Genomic DNA, 19,994 nt, shown 5'->3' on the forward strand with positions numbered 1-19,994 from the left:
CAATGTAATATTGATATGAAGTGCACACACACAGGTTGGACTTGCCTTTTTTTCAACCTTACCAACTATGTAACTATGATTGCAGCGATACCTCACGTGTGTGGTTTGAACACCGTTTACGTATGCGGGTGCAACTTATTTTTATTTTTACACTGTATCTTAAAAAAAAAATATATATATATATATATATATATATATATATATATATATATATATATATTTCTGATCAATTTTATGGCTGTCACAAAGAATGTAAACATCCCTTGTGACAGTAATAGTCAGTGACAGGTACTCTTTTTGGAGGGATCTGGGGTCTATAAGTAATTTAACACCTTTAAGTCTTCAGTAAATTGAAAGTGATGTCATGACATCGCTTCCGGTTTACTAGATCCCAGACCCGATTCCAGCTTAATTTGGGTCTCCGCCCAGCCAGCGGACATGTCGGCTGCTTGCTCTGGCCTCCTGGTGGTACGGGAGAGTTGAGGATAGCAGTGGGGAAGGGCTTCCCCTCCCTCTCCTTGGGATAACAGCCAAGCTGATTTTAGCCGCATCGGTTGTTATCCTAAGAAAGCCAACTGCCGGCTCTAAAAAAAAAAATGAAATAAAAAAAAAGGTGTCGGGGTGATGCATGACCCCGTTACAACGCCTTCAAGCCAAGGTCGCATATTTGCATACGGTCGGCATAAATGGATTAAAATGGCACAGTGCCGAATAGCAAAAAATGACCTGGTCAGGAAGGGGGCAAAACCTTCCAGAGGTAATGCTGTTAAAATTCTAGGCTTTTGACGTATGACTAGAACCAGTCAGTTTTTGGAACCGTATTTTCTTTGGAATGGGTAAATATTTCAGCTCTTCTAATATTCTCTATCCATCCCACTAGGAGTGATGACATGTAAGTATAGCTCCGCATTAAGGGTTTGATACAAAACATGTTACAATAATGAAATAAGTTTGTTTTTTGTCTTTCTGGATTACATGTGTGTGTTTCTCTATGCAGGTGAAATTCACCTAACTCCTTTGTATGGGATTCTTCAATTACGTCCCAGTTTTACATATCTGGACAAAGCAGACACTAAATTCAAAGAGAGAGAAGCTGCAAATGATGGTAAGCTTTATTATTGTGTGTTTCACGCTAAGGATTTTCTTAACTATATGAAAATCTGAAGTCTGCCATAAAGAAAACTAGTTGTAGTATAATTTCCCCTGGATTCATGGGACTTTCTGATTTCCATGGTATCCAAATCTAGCATTCTCATTGAAGCTCATATTGGTTTTTTTTTTTTTTCTTCAGCTGGAGATTCCTCACAAGATGAAGGTGAGGACGACGTAAAGCAAGTTACTGTAAGTCTGGCATAGTGTTGGTCTTGGTATTGGTCTAGTTTTTCACCATTAATGCTTCATCTAATTGGTCTGACTTGCTAAGAGTACTGGTCACCATTATGTTTACATACAGCATCTTTGTTAAATTTACGTTATTCCTTTTTTATTTTTTCACTCTTCATCAAGTGGTCTGTCTACTATTTAGTTATAAAGAGAGTTTAAGCAATGCTGGAGTAATATTTTGGTTATTTTACACTATTACTGCTTGTTTTATTACTTTATCTTCTGTGGAAAGAAGACGAACAAGTGTGAATGTGTTTTGGTTATTTTTTTTATTTTTTTTATGCTATAATGTAAAACGCATTTGCTAATCTCCTTTTTTAAACCCTAGTTGCTTGCCTGTAACACTGTTTCAAATGGCTTTATTAATATTGGGAGAATTGGAACTGTGGTCTAGCAAGTGGAGTCAAGTTCCTGATCTGCATACTTGTTCGGGGTTGGTGATGAAGTCACTGCAGCAGTTAAATAGCCAGGCAGTTTGCATTCACAAGAAAGGGTCAGCATTGCTTTTCCTTTAATACTTATTTTCAAAGGAGGGCAGTGTAACTTGGCACTGGAGAAATCTTTGAGGGCCAATTCAAACTGGCGTGCGCTACAATGTATGGAAAATGCATGTTCATTTCCATACATTTTAGTCACGTTTTTAACACGCCACTGATGGCCGTTGACATACATTTTGATGTCTGCTGATATGGTGTGAATGGGGCATTGTTTTCATATGTCCTTCCATTGAACTGCGTTTTACAGCTGTGCTAAAATGCAGATCAGCGCATTGGTGTGACTTGGCCCTGAATGGAACTCGTTGTGCTCCAATCTTGGTTTTTAGTGATTAATGATCACCTGAGGGATGCAAGACAATATTGCTACCTTTGACTGGAATAGCTTGGTGAACCCAGCCCCCCCCCCCCCATTGAAAATGTCCTCTCTCCTCTTGTGTGTGTGTTGTTTTTTTTTTTGCGTGTGTTTTATTACAATAAAAAAAAAGTGTGTATCTATATAAAAACACAAAATGGAAACCAGGTACAGATGCATGTTTTTACAAGAGATGCAAAGCTGGGGGGGGGGGGGGGGGCACTGTCAATACAGGACCAAAAAGTATTTGACATAACAAGCTAGAGACTGGCTAAGCCCACCAATCTTCTATAACTAAATATCACTTTCTCCAGTTCCCTTTGAAGGACACAGGAAATTAGACAGTCACTGATATATTTTTGCCCACGGGAAGCTGGTACATTGGAAAACAGTAATCTGGGCCCCATATAACCATTCCTCTCCTCAGCATGCCTCAGTTGTTTGCTAATGTCCTAGGCAAGTTGACCACTTTTCATCACCTCTGCTAAAAACAAAAAGAAAATATAAGATTCTGACATCACTGCTTTTGTTAATCTCTACATACAGTGCCTTGCGAAAGTATTCGGCCCCCTTGAACTTTTCAACCTTTTGCCACATTTCAGGCTTCAAACATAAAGATATAACATTTTAATTTTTTGTGAAGAATCACCAACAAGTGGGACACAATTGTGAAGTGGAACGAAATCTATTGGATATTTTAAACTTTTTTAGAAAATAAAAAACTGAAGTGTGGTGCGTGCAAAATTATTCGGCCCCTTTACTTTCAGTGCAGCAAACTCACTCCATAAGTTCAGCAAGGATCTCTGAATGATCCAATGTTGTCCTAAATGACTGATGGTGATAAATAGAATCCACCTGTGTGTAATCAAGTCTCTGTATAAATGCACCTGCTCTGTGATAGTCTCAGGGTTCTGTTGAAAGCGCAGAGAGCAACATGAAGACCAAGGAACACACCAGGCAGGTCCGTAATACTGTTGTGGAGAAGTTTAAAGCCGGATTTGGATACAAAAAGATTTCCCAAGCTTTAAACATCCCAAGGAGCACTGTGCAAGCAATCATTTTGAAATGGAAGGAGTATCAGACCACTGCAAATCTACCAAGACCTGGCCGTCCCTCTAAACTTTCAGCTGAGACAAGGAGAAGACTGATCAGAGATGCAGCCAAGAGGCCCATGATCACTCTGGATGAACTGCAGAGAACTACAGCTGAGGTGGGAGAGTCTGTCCATAGGACAACAATCAGTCGTACACTGCCCAAATCTGGCCTTTATGGAAGAGTGGCAAGAAGAAAGCCATTTCTCAAAGATATCCATAAAAAGTCTTGTCTAAAGATTGCCACAAGCCACCTGGGAGACAGACCAAACATGTGGAAGAAGGGGTGCGCTGGTCAGATGAAACCAAAATCGAACTTTTTGCCCACAATGCAAAACGATATGTTTGACGTAAAAGCAACACAGCTCATCACCCTCAACACACCATCCCCACTGTCAAACATGGTGGTGGCAGCATCATGGTTTAGGCCTGCTTTTCTTCAGCAGGGACAGGGAAGATGGTTAAAATTGAGGGGAAGATGGATGCAGCCAAATACAGGACCATTCTGGATGAAAACCTGTTGGAGTCTGCAAAAGACCTGAAACTGGGACGGAGATTTATCTTCCAACAAGACAATGATCCCAAACATACAGCAAAATCTACAAAGGAATGGTTCACAAATAAACGTATCCAGGTGTTAGAATGGCCAAGTCAAAGTCAGATTGGCTGAATCCAATCGAGAATCTGTGGAAAGAGCTGAAAACTGCTGTTCACAAACGCTCCCCATCCAACCTCATTGAGCTCGAGCTGTTTTGCAAGGAAGAATGGGCAAGAATTTCAGTCTCTCGATGTGCAAAACTGATAGAGACATACCCCAAGCGACTTGCAGCTGTAATCGCAGCAAAAGGTGGCTCTACAAAGTATTAACGCAAGGGGGCCGAATAATTTTGCACGCCCCACTTTTCCTTTTTTTATTAGTTAAAAAAGTTTCAAAAATCCAATAGATTTCGTTCCACTTCACAATTGTGGTGATTCTTCACAAAAAATAAATGTTTTATGTTTGAAGCCTGAAATGTGGCAAAAGGTTGAAAAGTTCAAGGGGGCCAAATACTTTTGCAAGGCACTGTAGCAGATATCCAGATTGGTGTATCTTCAGCAAAAGTTTTGAATACTATACCTGGACCTCTCTATACTGGACAATTGCGAGGATACCCTGGAATGTGACCATCTCGAGTGTGGTTGTGTTGGTTAGCTGAAGAGTGCGTACCAGGTCCAGAGCCATGAGACAGCCTTTGGTTAGAAGAAAAAAAAGAAGGTGGCGGGACTTGCCAGCATAAAAATATCGTTTTATTTCAGATACATTAAAATGAGGACACAGCTTGCACACACATCATCCTGTGGCTTCAGCAAATGCGTTTCACACACCTGTGCGTAGTCATGACTAAGCATAGGTATGTGAAACGCATTTGCTGAAGCCACAGGATGATGTGTGTGCAAGCTGTGTCCTCATTTTAATGTATCTGAAATAAAACAATATTTTACAAGTGCTGCCACTTCCTTTTTTACTTCTATTCACCCAGCAATTGTCATACCAGGGGAGATCTTATATTTCAACTGGAGCGGTGCAACTTTGTGCTATATAAAGCCCCTGGTTAGACCCTTTCTCTGAAGATTTGCTTAGTGAGAGATGCCAATTAGCCACTGCCGGATTACCTGTGAAGGCTGCTGGACCAAGCACTAATGTCAGCTAGATGGAGTGCATTATGTTCATTCCCAGCACCCTCTTCGTGCTATTCAGTCTATAGAAGTACCATTCTGCTGCTGCTCTTGCTTGTATCGCACTATGGCGATAATTCTATTTCTGGTCCAATTCCATTGCCTGCCTATAGTCACCTCTGACTAATAGAAAATCCAGCACCAGTTGCCTGTGTTTGTGAGTGCTAGAGGCCTTGCTTCACATTGGGCCTTGTTGCTTTGCACTTTGGGGCACAACATGTCTTCTCAAGGTTATACAGCAGACTATCCTGTTGCTGCAGTTAATCTTGGCCCATACGCCCCTAGTTCTGGGCACCTTTACTCTGTATTCCTAGAAGGAGTTGAAATCTGAGCCCCTGTTTTAAGGTCATCCGCCACAAAGGCTTCTCCAGCTCTCAAGGCCTCCCCATGTACAGGACCTCCTGTGTGCACTTTGGAATGTATCTGTTTGTTTGTGCCCAGTTACTGGAGCAGGATTTCACTGACGGACTGGTAAACTCCCACCTTGGAGCCCAGTTTGAATTGACTAGAGTGACTGGCTTTCATTGGCAGTGATTGTAAGTTGTTGAACTGTGGCAGACTGGGGAAATTCCCTCCAATTGGGTGTAGACCCTTGTTTTATAGAGGAATCTGAACAAATGCATGGAATCGTGCACTTTTGTTGCAATAGCTTGTTAGCAACTGAACCTGTCTCGGATGGGTCTAATGTCCTTTCATGTATGTAAGGCACTTTGACTTCAAGCCTGTCATGCCAATGATATGGCCAAAGAACATCTAACTTTGTTACCCTTCAAGGGATGTTCTTTTTGGACCTACCGTTGGCAACCATTTTATAAGTAATGCCACTGGTTGAGAGAGCATGCTCCTATCTCAACCTAGAAGATCTGTAGAAGGAGCAGAGCGTAACCCCATCCTTCATCTACTACAGCACTAGTATTGTGTAGACATTCAGACCCTGCCTCTCACTCGAGCTGTAGGGCTTGAAGCCAGAAATCATCCAACCTCTTATCACCCTTGTTCATGAAGGTTGCTTTTGATACATACATGTGGTTCTTTGTTCATCCAGCTGGGTCCTTTGGTATGGTACCTTCCCCAGTAATTTGGGTGTTCAAGTTCCTCCATGCAACCTTCTCTCTAGATCCTTGAGTCAGGCATTTCCTTCAGCTGTCCTTCCCTCTTGGTCAATAGTCCAGTTCTGCTGTTATCCTGCCTCCAGCTGCACCAGTCCTTACAGCACTGGCCCTTATGTCCACGCTAATGGTTTTTCTTTGCATCGCTTATGGGTTTCCTGGACTTCCTATAATTCGAGCCCTTCTGTGGGTCCCATCATCTGCAGACTTAATCTGGATATGGCTTCCTAGGTGTCTAACTGTGGCTCCCTATGAACTGAGGTTTTTAGCTTGGGCCCTCACTAAGGAAGTCGACTCCCTGTGGGTCTTTTATATCTGTCAGATATTCCTGTCTACTCTTTTTGAGTTTTGTGGTTTGATTGGGCTACGTCTCCAAATATGGTTTCTTCTTGTGAGAATGCTCAGCCCATTTGTGCCTCCCCCTCGATCGTTGTATAAGAGCCTGGACTCTGGGTGAGACAATCGGATGCTCTCCTTGGTTCTAAACATCCAGAGTGCAATACTTAAGTCTCTGACCTAGTTCCTTCCTCACACCCTGGGAGAACTTCTCTGATGGGTCTATTCTCATGCTTGCGACTTCCATCTGATTCCCCAGAATCCCGAGCTCTCTGTTGGACATTGTCTGAGTGCTGCAGGACCTTGACCTCCAAGAACGTTTTGGAACTCTTCCTGCGACAGCTCGAATGACCCGGTCCCTGCTCTGGATGGAGCAACGTGTCTGTCTTTTTTGTGACTGCGCTGTCTTCCTTGCAAACAAGGCATTGCTTTCTGGAACCCCTCAATAGATGGTCTCCACAAGGGTTAGTGTTTAAATGCCTTTCCTTTCCTGCTGTGAAGGAAGTGTTAGTCTGGTGACCCTCAAGGGGCCTGATCACCAGGGAATATGTGCTTCTGCAGCTGAACTGTAGCCTTCTGAGGAAGCCTCTTTAGATTCTTTCTTCATTCCTGTCCCCAATCAAATGATCATTCTTAGTGGTGTGTCTTAAGTTCCTACCCTAGTTTATCAGTGAGGATACTGCACTGACCAGGATTGATTGGATGATTGTTAGAAAAATTGATTTGGAAGTGGTTAAGCAGGTTTGCAGAGTTGTCAGTCAAATTTAGGAATACTCATGAGTGTTCGGTTGTAAGAGCCTCACTCATCGTTCTAATTCTGGTGTTCTTGTGCACCAGTCTAGGGTTCAGTATACCTCATACCTGTTTTCCCTTTGTGTCGGAGCTGCCACTCCCCCTACCTCCCTTCTTCTTCATACCCTTGTTTTTTTCCTCTAGTCTTGGGGCTCACCTTTTCTCTACTTTGAGATATGTTGTGGGGTTCTCATAACTGTTATATTTTGTCCTTCTTTTGTTGAATTTCAAGGATTTTGAATATCAGGCTAAACCTTCTTTTCTTAAACAACAGGTCTTCTCTTTTGAATTTGTTTGCGTTTGCCAAAAAGTTCCTTCTGGATGACCATTTTCCAGGGGTTTGGGCCAAGTACATTTTTCTGCTAACCACTGTTCATTATTTTCTCTAGTTTACTCCCATTTTTGGGTAGTTTTTTTTTTTTTTTTTTTTTTGACACCTGGTTTTTGGTGGATTGTTGATCGATCCTCCAGTCTCTTGTGGGTGGGAGGCCCTTTGGTGCTTCAGGGAAAAGCTCCCCTTGCCAGTGATTCTTTGTCCTGGTCTCGAGCACTGAATTTATCCTCCTGGCCTTCCCTTTGGTCATGACAATTCTTTCTTGCAAGGGCTTCACCTCATCTAGATTTGACATGGCATTGATCTTCAGATACCTCTGTAATGCAGATGGTTTTCAGATTCTTTTGGACTTGTCAATGACTGTTTCCCACCACCTGATTTGACTATTGCTGGTCATCCTGACTTTTTCTAAATATAATGGACAATGTAGAAAATGAAGAAGATTTTGTATTTAAAAAAAAAAAAAAAAAAAAAAAGCTTCAAGTCAAATAAGGGACACGGGTTCCACCTCTCAGGCATGCTGGGTAGAGGAAAGGTTAAATGGGACTGGTTTACAACTTCTTCTGTTTGCCAACATGCCAACCTCCTGAAGTCAAGAGTATAGAGCCTGGTGCACAATATTAGTTCACAAAAAAAAAAAACTGCCAGCTGGTCAGGAGTTGGTTGGTTGCTGGTTTTCCAGCATACTCATCTGACATAAGCTGGCCAGACTGACATACACACGTGCCGAATATCGGGCATTTTTAATTTTTTTAACCAGCAAATGTCTCCCGACATTCATCTCGCCTGTACCCGGCTTAACTCTTGACTGTTGCTGAATTGCTGTGTCCCTCAATGGTTTTGGAGTAAGAAGAACTTCTAGTAAGTACAAAAATCTGGTTTCTGGTGCATTGACCTTTTAATGCTTATTTTACAATGTGGGTCTGGTTTAGCTTGTAAAATTGTGATCTATTCTAACACTTAGGTGCGGTTTTCGCGTCCAGAGACTGAGCAGGCCAAACAGAGGAGGGCACAGACCTACGAGTTCTTGCAGAAAAAACAGGCTGAAGAATCCTGGGTACATCTACATTACTGTGGGGTCAAGGTAGGTCAAGCCCTTACAGTATATGTTAAGTGAGCTGTGGCTGAATTTCACAGAAGGCGGAGAAGTAGCAGAAGTATCATACACAAAGTAAAAGTAGCTAAGCCGGGCAAGATCAGAGGCACAAGGGTACACAATTTCATGGGTGGGCTTGAGAACCGTGTCCAGTGTAAATGTCAAGCAGAGACACAGACATGCAACAATTAACCCCTGAATTGCCAGGCACCTCGGTCCTACAGGTACCATGCACTCCCCCAGTGTCATTGTTCACTGCCCCACTGTCATTGTCCACTGACCCCTGTAATCTGCCCTGCAGCCTGCTGACACCTGAACACTACCTGGCAACCTGCTGACACCTGTACACTACCTCACATACTACTGACCCTTGTACGCTGCATTACATCCGACGGTCCTTGGTCACTGTTTGCTGCGCGGTGACATGCAGGGACATCCAGTGGGATGTAATATTATGCAAACATATTGCATATAACATCTCTGGAACACAGAGAAATAGTGTTGTGGTATGAACATTAAACATAGAAAATTATTCTTTTCTGTGGGTCATTGTAGTTACCTGAATTTATGAGGAAAAAACGCAGGTAACTGCACACAATGTAAAAAAAAAAAGAAGGTGCCAAGTCCCAGTGATCTCTGATCTCCTCATGTTGTTCAGGTAGATCTCCACCTCTCAAAGTTTGGCTACCCCTGCTGTAAACCATGCATAGCACAGGTAAAGCCTTCCTAAAACAACCTATTCACAGGTTTTTTTGCTCCACCTACCCAAAAAAAAGCGTATTTTTTTTCCTTCTTTTAGGATTGCGGGCAGAATTATGCAAATCATTCCTTTTAGCCCCTTTGGCAGATGCACAGAACTGCTGGTGTATAATGCAAATACAACCAAATGTATTACAAGCCTCTTTATTCCAAACTGTATACAGCTGTTTCTGGCTATGTCTTCATAATGGGGGCAGTGTCTGGAAGCCAAGGCTTCTATGGAGCAGGACTCTGGATCCAACAAGACAGTATAGGTTATAGTGAGAAGGGATTAAAGCAATCCAAAAGCCCCCCACATGTGCATAACACAGTAAAGCCTTCCTAAAACAGAAGATATTCCCATGTCTCATTCTGTCACATAGCCAGCAAAAAATCAAGTTACACCAATTTAACAATTTACATGAAAAATAGAAGATTTAGTTGCACACATTTGGAAAAGTGTGGAAGTCACACTTCTTCACCAGGGCCTTGTGTGAAGCGTGTTCCCTAATTATTATCTAGGAGAACCTCCATTATGAAGCATTTATAGCAATGAATTTGTTTAAGGGCGGTGTGCCTAAAGGTAGCCCAATCCTCTTTAATGGCTCAAGGGCACACCAGTAGTCCAACACAGCTGAAGAGACTTAATGTGTCCCCACACCAATTCCAGCAAACTAAACACAAATGGCAAATGCTTCAATCAATTTGTAACTAGCTTTTATTAAGATGTACATGAAAGGCCTTTCACAAAACAAACACAATACAAACATTTCCCAGCACACTTACCAGCTACCCGGCAAAATACATTAGTTGCTCACATTTGGAAATCTATCATCAATTAAACAGGTAAAAGTTCTGGAGCTGATTCTAAGTGTGGTATTTGCATTTGGAATATATTGCAACATTAGCAGTGGCCAAATATGTATATGTATGGACCTAACTGTATATTTATACCTGGAGTTCAGTTTTAAAGTACAATTAAAGGCAGAGGTGTTGCTACTAAATTTAGTAAAGGATACAATCATCAATACCTGCCACTGTCTTAGAGTCATTTATAAATTCTAAATGTATTCTTACATACAGTGCCTTGCGAAAGTATTCGGCCCCCTTGAACTTTTGAACCTTTTGCCACATTTCAGGCTTCAAACATAGATATAACATTTTTATTTTTTGTGAAGAATCACCAACAAGTGGGACACAATTGTGAAGTGGAACGAAATCTATTGGATTTTTGAAACTTTTTTAACTAATAAGAAAATGAAAAGTGGGGCGTGCAAAATTATTCGGCCCCCTTGCGTTAATACTTTGTAGAGCCACCTTTTGCTGCGATTACAGCTGCAAGTCGCTTGGGGTATGTCTCTATCAGTTTTGCACATCGAGAGACTGAAATTCTTACCCATTCTTCCTTGCAAAACAGCTCGAGCTCAATGAGGTTGGATGGGGAGCGTTTGTGAACAGCAGTTTTCAGCTCTTTCCACAGATTCTCGATTGGATTCAGGTCTGGACTTTGACTTGGCCATTCTAACACCTGGATACATTTATTTGTGAACCATTCCTTTGTAGATTTTGCTGTATGTTTGGGATGGAAGATGTTTGTGTTGGAAGATAAATCTCCGTCCCAGTTTCAGGTCTTTTGCAGACTCCAACAGGTTTTCATCCAGAATGGTCCTGTATTTGGCTGCATCCATCTTCCCCTCAATTTTAACCATCTTCCCTGTCCCTGCTGAAGAAAATCGGGCCCAAACCATGAGGCTGCCACCACCATGTTTGACAGTGGGGATGGTATGTTGAGGGTGATGAGCTGTGTTGCTTTTACGCCAAACATATCATTTTGCATTGTGGGCAAAAAGTTTGATTTTGGTTTCATCTGACCAGAGCACCTTCTTCCACACGTTTGGTGTGTCTCCCAGGTGGCTTGTGGCAAACTTTAGACGAGACTTTTTATGGATATCTTTGAGAAATGGCTTTCTTCTTGCCACTCTTCCATAAAGGCCAGATTTGTGCAGTGTACGACTGATTGTTGTCCTATGGACAGACTCTCCCACCTCAGCTGTAGTTCTCTGCAGTTCATCCAGAGTGATCATGGGCCTCTTGGCTGCATCTCTGATCAGTCTTCTCCTTGTCTCAGCTGAAAGTTTAGAGGGACGGCCAGGTCTTGGTAGATTTGCAGTGGTCTGATACTCCTTCCATTTCAAAATGATCGCTTGCACAGTGCTCCTTGGGATGTTTAAAGCTTGGGAAATCTTTTTGTATCCAAATCCGGCTTTAAACTTCTCCACAACAGTATTACGAACGTGCCTGGTGTGTTCCTTGGTCTTCATGATGCTCTCTGTGCTTTCAACAGAACCCTGAGACTATCACAGAGCAGGTGCATTTATACAGAGACTTGATTACACACAGGTGGATTCTATTTATCACCATCAGTCATTTAGGACAACATTGGATCATTCAGAGATCCTCGCTGAACTTCTGGAGTGAGTTTGCTGCACTGAACGTAAAGGGGCTGAATAACTTTGCACGCACCACTTTTCAGTTTTTTATTTGCTAAAAAAGTTTAAAATATCCAATAGATTTTGTTCCACTTCACAATTTTGTCCCACTTGTTGGTGATTCTTCACAAAAAATTAACATTTTATACCTTTATGTTTGAAGCCTGAAATGTGGCAAAAGGTTGAAAAATTCAGGGGGGCCGAATACTTTCGCAAGGCACTGTATGTATCTGCATTTATGCAATTCATTTAAATTCTGACGTCAGTTCGTGTTCTTACGTTTTTTACAGGACGGTCGTTCTGAACACGAAAGGCAGTATTTGCTTTGTCAGAATCCAGGCATGACCGAAAACACTGAGCTGATAAAGTCGCCTAGGTAAATATTTATTTAAGCCATATACAATACAGTGCTGTATACATCTTATTTGGCAAGGTAGTCAGATATCAATTGCATATTGAAAATAAATAGTGTGGTGCTTTTCTTACACCACAGAATGAAAATAAATCAACCTATGATCAAATAAGGTAAAGACCAATAGTGAAAAAATAATACACCCCCCTGCAAATTCCACTTATACAATGCATTAATTACAAATCTCTCACATACAAAATGTGTGACTTAAACATAGAAATATAAATAACATCAATATGAAAATGTGTAATAAAGCTTGGTGTGTAAATCTACAGTGGGCCAAAAAATTATTTAGCCAGTCACCAATTGTTCAAGTTCTCCCACGTAAAAGTGTCTGAGAGACAAAATGTGGAAACAAATCCAAACAATCACATTGTCTGTCTGATTTTTGAAAGAATTTATTTGCAAATTATGGTGGGAAATAAGTATTTTGTCAATATCAAAAGTTAATCTCAATACTTTGTTATATATCCTTTGTCGGCAATGACAGAGGTCAAACGTTTTCTGTAAGTCTTCACAAGGTTGTCACACACTGTTGCTGGTATGTTGGCCCATTCCTCCATGAAAATCTCCTAGAGCAGTGATGTTTTGGGGCTGTCGCTGGGCAACACGGACTTTCAACTTCCTCCAAAGGTTTTCTATGGGGTTGAGAACTGTAGACTGGCTAGGCCACTCCAGGACCTTGAAATGTGTCTTACGAAGCCACTCCTTCGTTGCCCGGGTGGTGTGTTTGCAATCATTGTCATGCTGAAAGACCCAGCCACGTTTCATCGTCAATGCCCTTGCTGATGGGAGGAGGTTTGCACTCAAAATCTTACGATGCATGGCCCCCATTCATTCTTTCATGTACAAGGATCAGTTGTCCTGTTCCCTTTGCAGAGAAACAGCCCCAAAGCATGATTTTGCCACCCCCATGCTTCACAGTAGGTATGGTGTTCTTTGGTTGCAACTCAGCATTCTCTCTCCTCCAAACACGACGAGTTGTTTCTACCAAACATTTCTAATTTGGTTTCATCTGACCATATGACATTCTCCCAATCTTCTTCTGGATCATCCAAATGCTCTCTAGCAAATTTCAGACGGACCCAGACATAAACCGGCTTAAAGCGGGAGTTCCGCCGTTTTTTGTTTTTAAAAGTCAGCAGCTACAAATACTGCAGCTGCTGACTTTTAACCACTTGCTTACTGGGCACTTAAACCCCCCTCAGTCCCAGACCAATTTTCAGCTTTCAGCGCTGATGCACTTTGAATGACAATTGCGCGGGCATACAACACTGTACCCAAATAACATTTTTATCATTTTTTTTCCCACAAATAGAGCTTTCTTTTGGTGGTATTTAATTACAGCTGGGAGTTTTATTTTTTGCTAAACAAACAAAAAAAGATGCAAAAAAAAATCATGTTTAATAGTTTGTTAAAATTTTTTGCAAACAGGTAATTTTTCTCCTTCATTGAAGTGCGCTGATGAGGCTGGTAGGCTGCATTGGTGGGCTCTGATAGGCTGCATTGGTGGGCTCTGATGGGCTGCATTGGTGGGCTCTGATGGGCTGCATTGGTGGGCTCTGATGGGCTGCATTGGTGGGCTCTGATGGGCTGCATTGGTGGGCTCTGATGGGCTGCATTGGTGGGCTCTGATGGGCTGCATTGGTGGGCTCTGATGGGCTGCATTGGTGGGCTCTGATGGGCTGCATTGGTGGGCTCTGATGGGCTGCATTGGTGGGCTCTGATGGGCTGCATTGGTGGGCTCTGATGGGCTGCATTGGTGGGCACTGATAGGCGGCACTGGTGGGCACTGATAGGCGGCACTGGTGGGCAAAGATGGGCACAGATAAGGTGGCACGGATGGTGGCACTAAGGGGCACTGATGGGTGGCTCTGATGGGTGGCTCTGATGGGCACTGGTAGATGACACTGATGGGCACAGATATGTGGCACTGGGGTGCAGCACCTTTGTTGAGGCAGATTGTGGGCACTGCTGGGTGGCACTGTGGGCACTGCTGGGTGGCACTGTGGGCACTGCTGGGTGGCACTAACGGGGGGGGGACACATTTTTTATTCATGTGGCACTGGCAGGGGGCAGGTGGGCACTGGCAGGGCTGGCCGTGATTGGGACTGATGTCCCGATCACGGCCGCCGGTGATCGGCTCTTTTTTTTTTTTTCTCCTTGCGCTGTCAGCGCGAGGAGGAATAATAGCCGATTACCGGCTCCATTGTATCACATGATCAGCTGTCATTGGCTGACAGCTGATCACATAAGGGGTCGGGATCGACCCCTTGCTCGGATTGGTGATCAGGCGAGTCTCATAGACTCGCCGATCACAGAGCGCGCCGCACGCGCCCCTCAGGGGGCGCGCAGGCCGCTCGTGCACAGGACGACGTCAATAGACGTCGTCCCGGCAAAGGAGATCCGCGCTGTAGCCATCATTCGGCTATAGCGCGGGTCTCAAGTGGTTAAAATATGGACACTTACCCATCCAGCGCGCCCGCGATGTCTGCACCTGAAGCCGATCTCTCGATCCGCTCTCGGGTGCTGCCGCTGCCATCGTCGGTATGGGAATCAGGACTTGCCGGTTCCCTACTGCGAATGTGCGAGTTGCGCTGTGCTATAAGGATGGTCCCCGCTGTCTCTGGGATCCGTGTGTTTCCCAGCAGACAGCGGGGGCCCCACAGGAAGTGGCGTAAATACCCGCAAAATCTGCGGCTATCTATGCCCAGAAGTGGGTGCAAATACCCACCCCCAGGGGGGTGAGATCTTGCGTGGAGCCCCAGATCGAGGGAGATTATCAGTGGTCTTGTATGTCTTCCATTTTCTAATTATTGCTCCCACAGTTGATTTCTTCACACCAAGCTGCTTGCCTATTGCAGGTTCAGTCTTCCCAGCCTGGTGCAGGTCTACAATTTTGTTTCTGGTGTCCTTCCACAGCTCTTTGGTCTTCACCATAGTGGAGTTTGGAGTGTGACTGTTTGAGGTTGTGGACAGGTGTCTTTTATACTGATAACAAGTTCAAACAGGTGCCATTAATACAGGTAATGAGTGGAGGACAGAGGAACCTTTTAAAGAAGAAGATACAGGTCTGTGAGAGCCAGAAATCTTGCTTGTCTGTAGGTGACCAAATACTTATTTTGCACCATAATTTGCAAATAAATTATTTCAAAAATCCGACCATGTGATTGTCTGAATTTGTTTCCACATTTTGTCTCTCATAGTTGAGGTATACCTATGATGACAATTACAGGCCTCTCTCATCTTAAGTGGGAGAACTTGCACAATTGGTGGCTGACTAAATACTTTTTTGCCCCACTGTTGGTGCTCAAAGTCCAACCACCTTTTGTGAATCTTTACAAAAATCAATCCTCCAGTGGGAAAATCACACCATCCCCTGGTGTCCTTTTAAATCCACCATGTGCTCTATAGGTGTGGCCTTGCCTTCGTAGATGGACCTCATACACATATGGAGGTCTAATACAGCTTTAAACACAAGGTCAGTTTTTTTTATTTTCACTCCACAGTATATAGATGGGAATATGAGCGTCTTCTCCAGTCTCCATCAGTAAATGGTTAATATGTAGGCAGTTGGCCTGCATCAAATGGGTTTGTGTTACAATGCAAATCCTGCTTGAAGTGAACAGAAGTCTATTGACACAGGCCCTGCATTTGCTGTCTTTACAGCTGCCTAAAAGATAATTTGTGCATAACATTTATCATATAACGGAGCCTTTTAGTTTAATGTTGCTTTGGTTACTGCAAGAGATGGCATGTGTTATCAACATGAATACATTCAGTTGACCAGAAAGCAACTTTTAGATCTCAGGGGTCCATCTTGGGTCTCATAGTCATCCATATATTTCTATAATGCATCTCATATGAGTTCAACATATCTTTCAATGGTGAGTCTGTAGAGTTAAAGTTATTAGATTTGGTGTTCAGATTCCTCCATAACAATGATTGCAGTATGAAGGGGTTTAGGTACAGCGCCCTTACAAACTTCTCTCTGACAAATGGTTAAAAAGTATCTGCAAGGGAACCTAACCATGGCTTAATGTTTCCTTTGCTTTAGTGAATACCTTCAAATGTTGATGCCTCCCAGTGTCGAAGAAGAAACGTAAGTTTTTTTTTTTTTTTTTTTTTTTTTTTTTTTTTCCTTCTTCTTTTTTGCTGTTTTGCAATAATTTTAGTCAATAGAAGAAATTGAAAAAGTGCATTGCTTCATGTGCCTCTACTAGGAATAATCTTCCTATTCATAACAAAGGCCTTGATGAAAACCTGTCTGGCTCTAGTTCTTCTTTAAAAAAAAAAAAAGGGGGGGGTTTTCTTTGAATCACATTTCAGTATATCATTTTTATCTGCATATCATTTTGTTAACATATCAAAATGGTAATGGCATTAGTTTTACACTAATCAAATGTAAATAACATTCTTGCTGAAAGTGTCATTTCCCCTACAGCGAGAAGCCTGTTGCACCTAGCAATGTCTTATCTATGGCTCAGCTGAGGACTCTGCCACTGGCTGACCAGATCAAGATTCTCATGAAAAACGGTAAATGAGGGGGGGGGGGGGGGGGGCAAGATATTACTTTTTCAGAGAGCGTTTTAAATGTAAAAAAATATTAGAAAATACCTATTGGACAGAGAAATTTTTTATCGTATTTTACTTTTGTGTGTATGAATATTAAGTTTCATATTTCCATTGTTAATATAAATGTGCCTTATTAAGCAACAACACAAATATAATGCTGCCACAATTTTTTTTAAGTTATATCATCACAGTTCACTTGTAGGCTAGGTTCACACCATAGCGATGCGGGAACGCCGCAAATCCGTGGCGTTTTCCCGCATCGCATGCCTCCCGCCGGCAGTTCACACTGCCCTATGCGGACTGCTGGGAGTGTCAATGAAATCTTAATGACACCCCCAGACCAGTCCGCATATCGCAGTGCGATCTGCAAACTCGGACAGGAATCGGATCGCATGGTGTGAACACCCATGCAATCCGATTCTGCTGTGGACCAAAAAAAGGGTCCTGTGCGAGTTTGCGGCGGGTGCGATGCGAATTCAGCCATACTATCTGTATGGCTGAACTCGCATCGCACAGACAGATCGGATGTGATTTGCAGTGCGGTGCGAATCACATCCGGATCTCTCACCCGCAGCGGTGTGAACCCAGCCGTAGTAGGAATATTGTCTCTCTGGTTTAACACACACATATAGGAGAACTTACAAGGACTGGAGCAGCTGCATGTGACACAACCAATCAGCTTCTAGTTTTTAATTTTAACAGCTTAACGGAGCAAGCTGAAACTAGAAGCTGATTGGTTAATGTGCACAGCTGTTTCCATTTTGTAAGTTCTACCCACTGACTTTTCAATAAAATTGTGCAAATAGCTAAGTAATTACAGCAACCAATCAGAATGCATTTTGTAATCGTTTGGTATGAGCAAAGTGATCAGTGACTGGTTACTGCACTTCGCTCTAAAACAATGTACAAAATATTTAGTAAAGCCAAAATGCTCTGTCTTCTACATACAGGTAACAGATGTGGATATATTTGAGCAGCAATAACATGTTCCACTATTCTTCTTGCTATCAATACAGTTAAGGTGATACCTTTTGCAAATCTCATGGGCTTAATGGCAGCAGGAACAGAATCCATTACAGTTCTTCGGTGTATACAGCAGGTGGCGTTGTTGGTCCAAGGGAACTGGGTTGTTAAAAGGTAAATAGATTTTTTCTGTTAAACCACTTTGATACTGGGCCCTTCCTGCCCAGGCCAATTTTCTGATTTTAGCGCTTTTTTAATGACAATTGTACGGTCATGCAATGCTGTACACAAACATTTGTATATTTTTGTTACCACAAATAGAGCTTTCTTTTGGTGATATTTGATCACCACTGGGGTTTTTATTTTTTGCTAAACAAATAAAAAAATATTTTCTTTGTTTGTTATAACATTTTGTAAATAACTTAGTTTTCTCCTTGACTGATGAGGCGTCACTAATGAGGCGTCACTGACTATGAGGCACTAATACGCAGCACTCGTAGGTGGCACTGATGGGCGCTTATAGGCGGCACTGACGTGCAGCACTGATGAGCACTGATTGGCACCTCTAATGGGGTTATAAGCGCCATCAGTGTCGCCTATAAGCAACACCAATGGCAGCTTATAGCTATGAGTAAGCACTATGAAACGCATCAGCTCCCCTGTCTGCTGGGGCATGTATACTTGATTTTGATGTGATATTTTTATATATATATATATATATATATATATATATATATATATATATATATATATATATATATATATATATATATATATATATATATATATATATATATATATATTATAATATAAAAAGGCAATTTCTTCATAGTGCGGCTGTCTAGAACCATTTTCTGTTTCAAGAGGTCAGAGTGACACACCACACCAACGATTGCCGCACTACACCCCCGGCTTCTTGTACTGGATGTCATATGACGTCCACTCAGGATAACTTAACCACTTTCCGGCCGTCATTCTACTATATGGCGTGCTGGAAGTCCTTAATGGACTTTGACTGAAAATATTCTGGATATCTTCTTGGGGACTTGTTTATTTAAAATGGTGAACTGAACATTGTTTGTCTTGAACAGTTTTGAAATGGGTGGACTCTGTCTGAAACTGAACTAGCCACATGCAAACGTGTTGAACTGCTTTTTTTTTTTTTTTTATGGAGGAGAATCGTGAGGCAAACGGAGTACGTCAAAAACATAGGACATCACAGTTCACACTGGGATAAACGGACCCGTTCATTTTTTTTTAAATAGCATTCTCTGTCAGCATCTTGCTGCAGATCTGATTGGTCCTAGAGATAAAATACCAAGCTGACTATAACCGCAAGAAATTGACCTGTACACTTAAAGTAACCCTTTTATTTTGTTCTGTTTATAGCTACCACTGCCAAATGTGAACTGTTCAGCGATTTAAACCCCACCAGTACCTAATTGATAAGCAGATACTGCTCAAATTTGTCCTCTGAGACCCAGTTAATGTTTGTTTGTTCACGTTCTGCAGTCTTGCATCTTACACTTCCTAGAGAAGGTGAAGCCATAGTGTCGATCACAGTGTGCATGTAAAAGACACCTCTGTCCTTTCTGTGACAGTCATGAGTGTCGGCGTACATCAGTGGACAGAGATGAGGGCATAACTATTAACTTGACAAATCTAAATGTACACCTCAGTAACAGCCCTGTTTAGTCTGCTGAAACTGCACAGTTTGCGACAGGACTAGTGTGTATGGAGCAAATTATGATGGGTATTGGAAATGTTCATTCAAACTGATAAAAGTTGATTTGCTGCTTTGCTGTGGTTTTAAAATATATATACATATATTTTTTTTTCTCTCTTCCTGTGTTCTCTGGACCTATTAAACAAAAGAAATGTATAATTTTAGGGTGTGGAACAGTTGTTGTATCCACTGTACCCCAATGTGTTTACAGATTTAATGTTTTCTTTGCTTTCCTTTCCTGTCCAGTGATGTTTTGTATCCAAAGGAATCGTCAAGCCCGCACAGTGGGGTTCCAGCAGAAGTTCTATGTCGGGGAAGAGATTATGTTGTAAGTGTTCATTATAAGCCGTGCAAGGCTGTATAAATGTCAATGTGTACTGGACAA

General features: G+C 42.2%; 1 protein-coding gene across 2 annotated transcripts in view; it reads left to right on the forward strand.

Annotated features, from left to right (window-relative positions):
• Positions 1-19,994, forward strand: part of POLR3E (RNA polymerase III subunit E) — a 115,622-nt gene that overhangs the window by 35,188 nt on the left and 60,440 nt on the right. For both annotated transcript variants that reach the window (XM_077449002.1, XM_077449003.1), the window contains 8 exons: positions 998-1,105; positions 1,292-1,341; positions 8,575-8,694; positions 12,224-12,309; positions 16,403-16,447; positions 16,790-16,881; positions 17,937-18,057; positions 19,856-19,937. In XM_077449002.1, coding sequence (XP_077305128.1) covers positions 998-1,105; positions 1,292-1,341; positions 8,575-8,694; positions 12,224-12,309; positions 16,403-16,447; positions 16,790-16,881; positions 17,937-18,057; positions 19,856-19,937 — 704 coding nt within the window. The remainder of the gene's footprint in view (positions 1-997; positions 1,106-1,291; positions 1,342-8,574; positions 8,695-12,223; positions 12,310-16,402; positions 16,448-16,789; positions 16,882-17,936; positions 18,058-19,855; positions 19,938-19,994) is intronic.

The sequence above is a fragment of the Lithobates pipiens genome, unplaced genomic scaffold (assembly GCF_037356315.1).
Source record: "Lithobates pipiens isolate NorthernLeopardFrog02 unplaced genomic scaffold, aLitPip1_a1.2 Scaffold_22, whole genome shotgun sequence".
In the NCBI taxonomy this organism is placed as follows: Eukaryota; Metazoa; Chordata; class Amphibia; order Anura; family Ranidae; genus Lithobates; species Lithobates pipiens.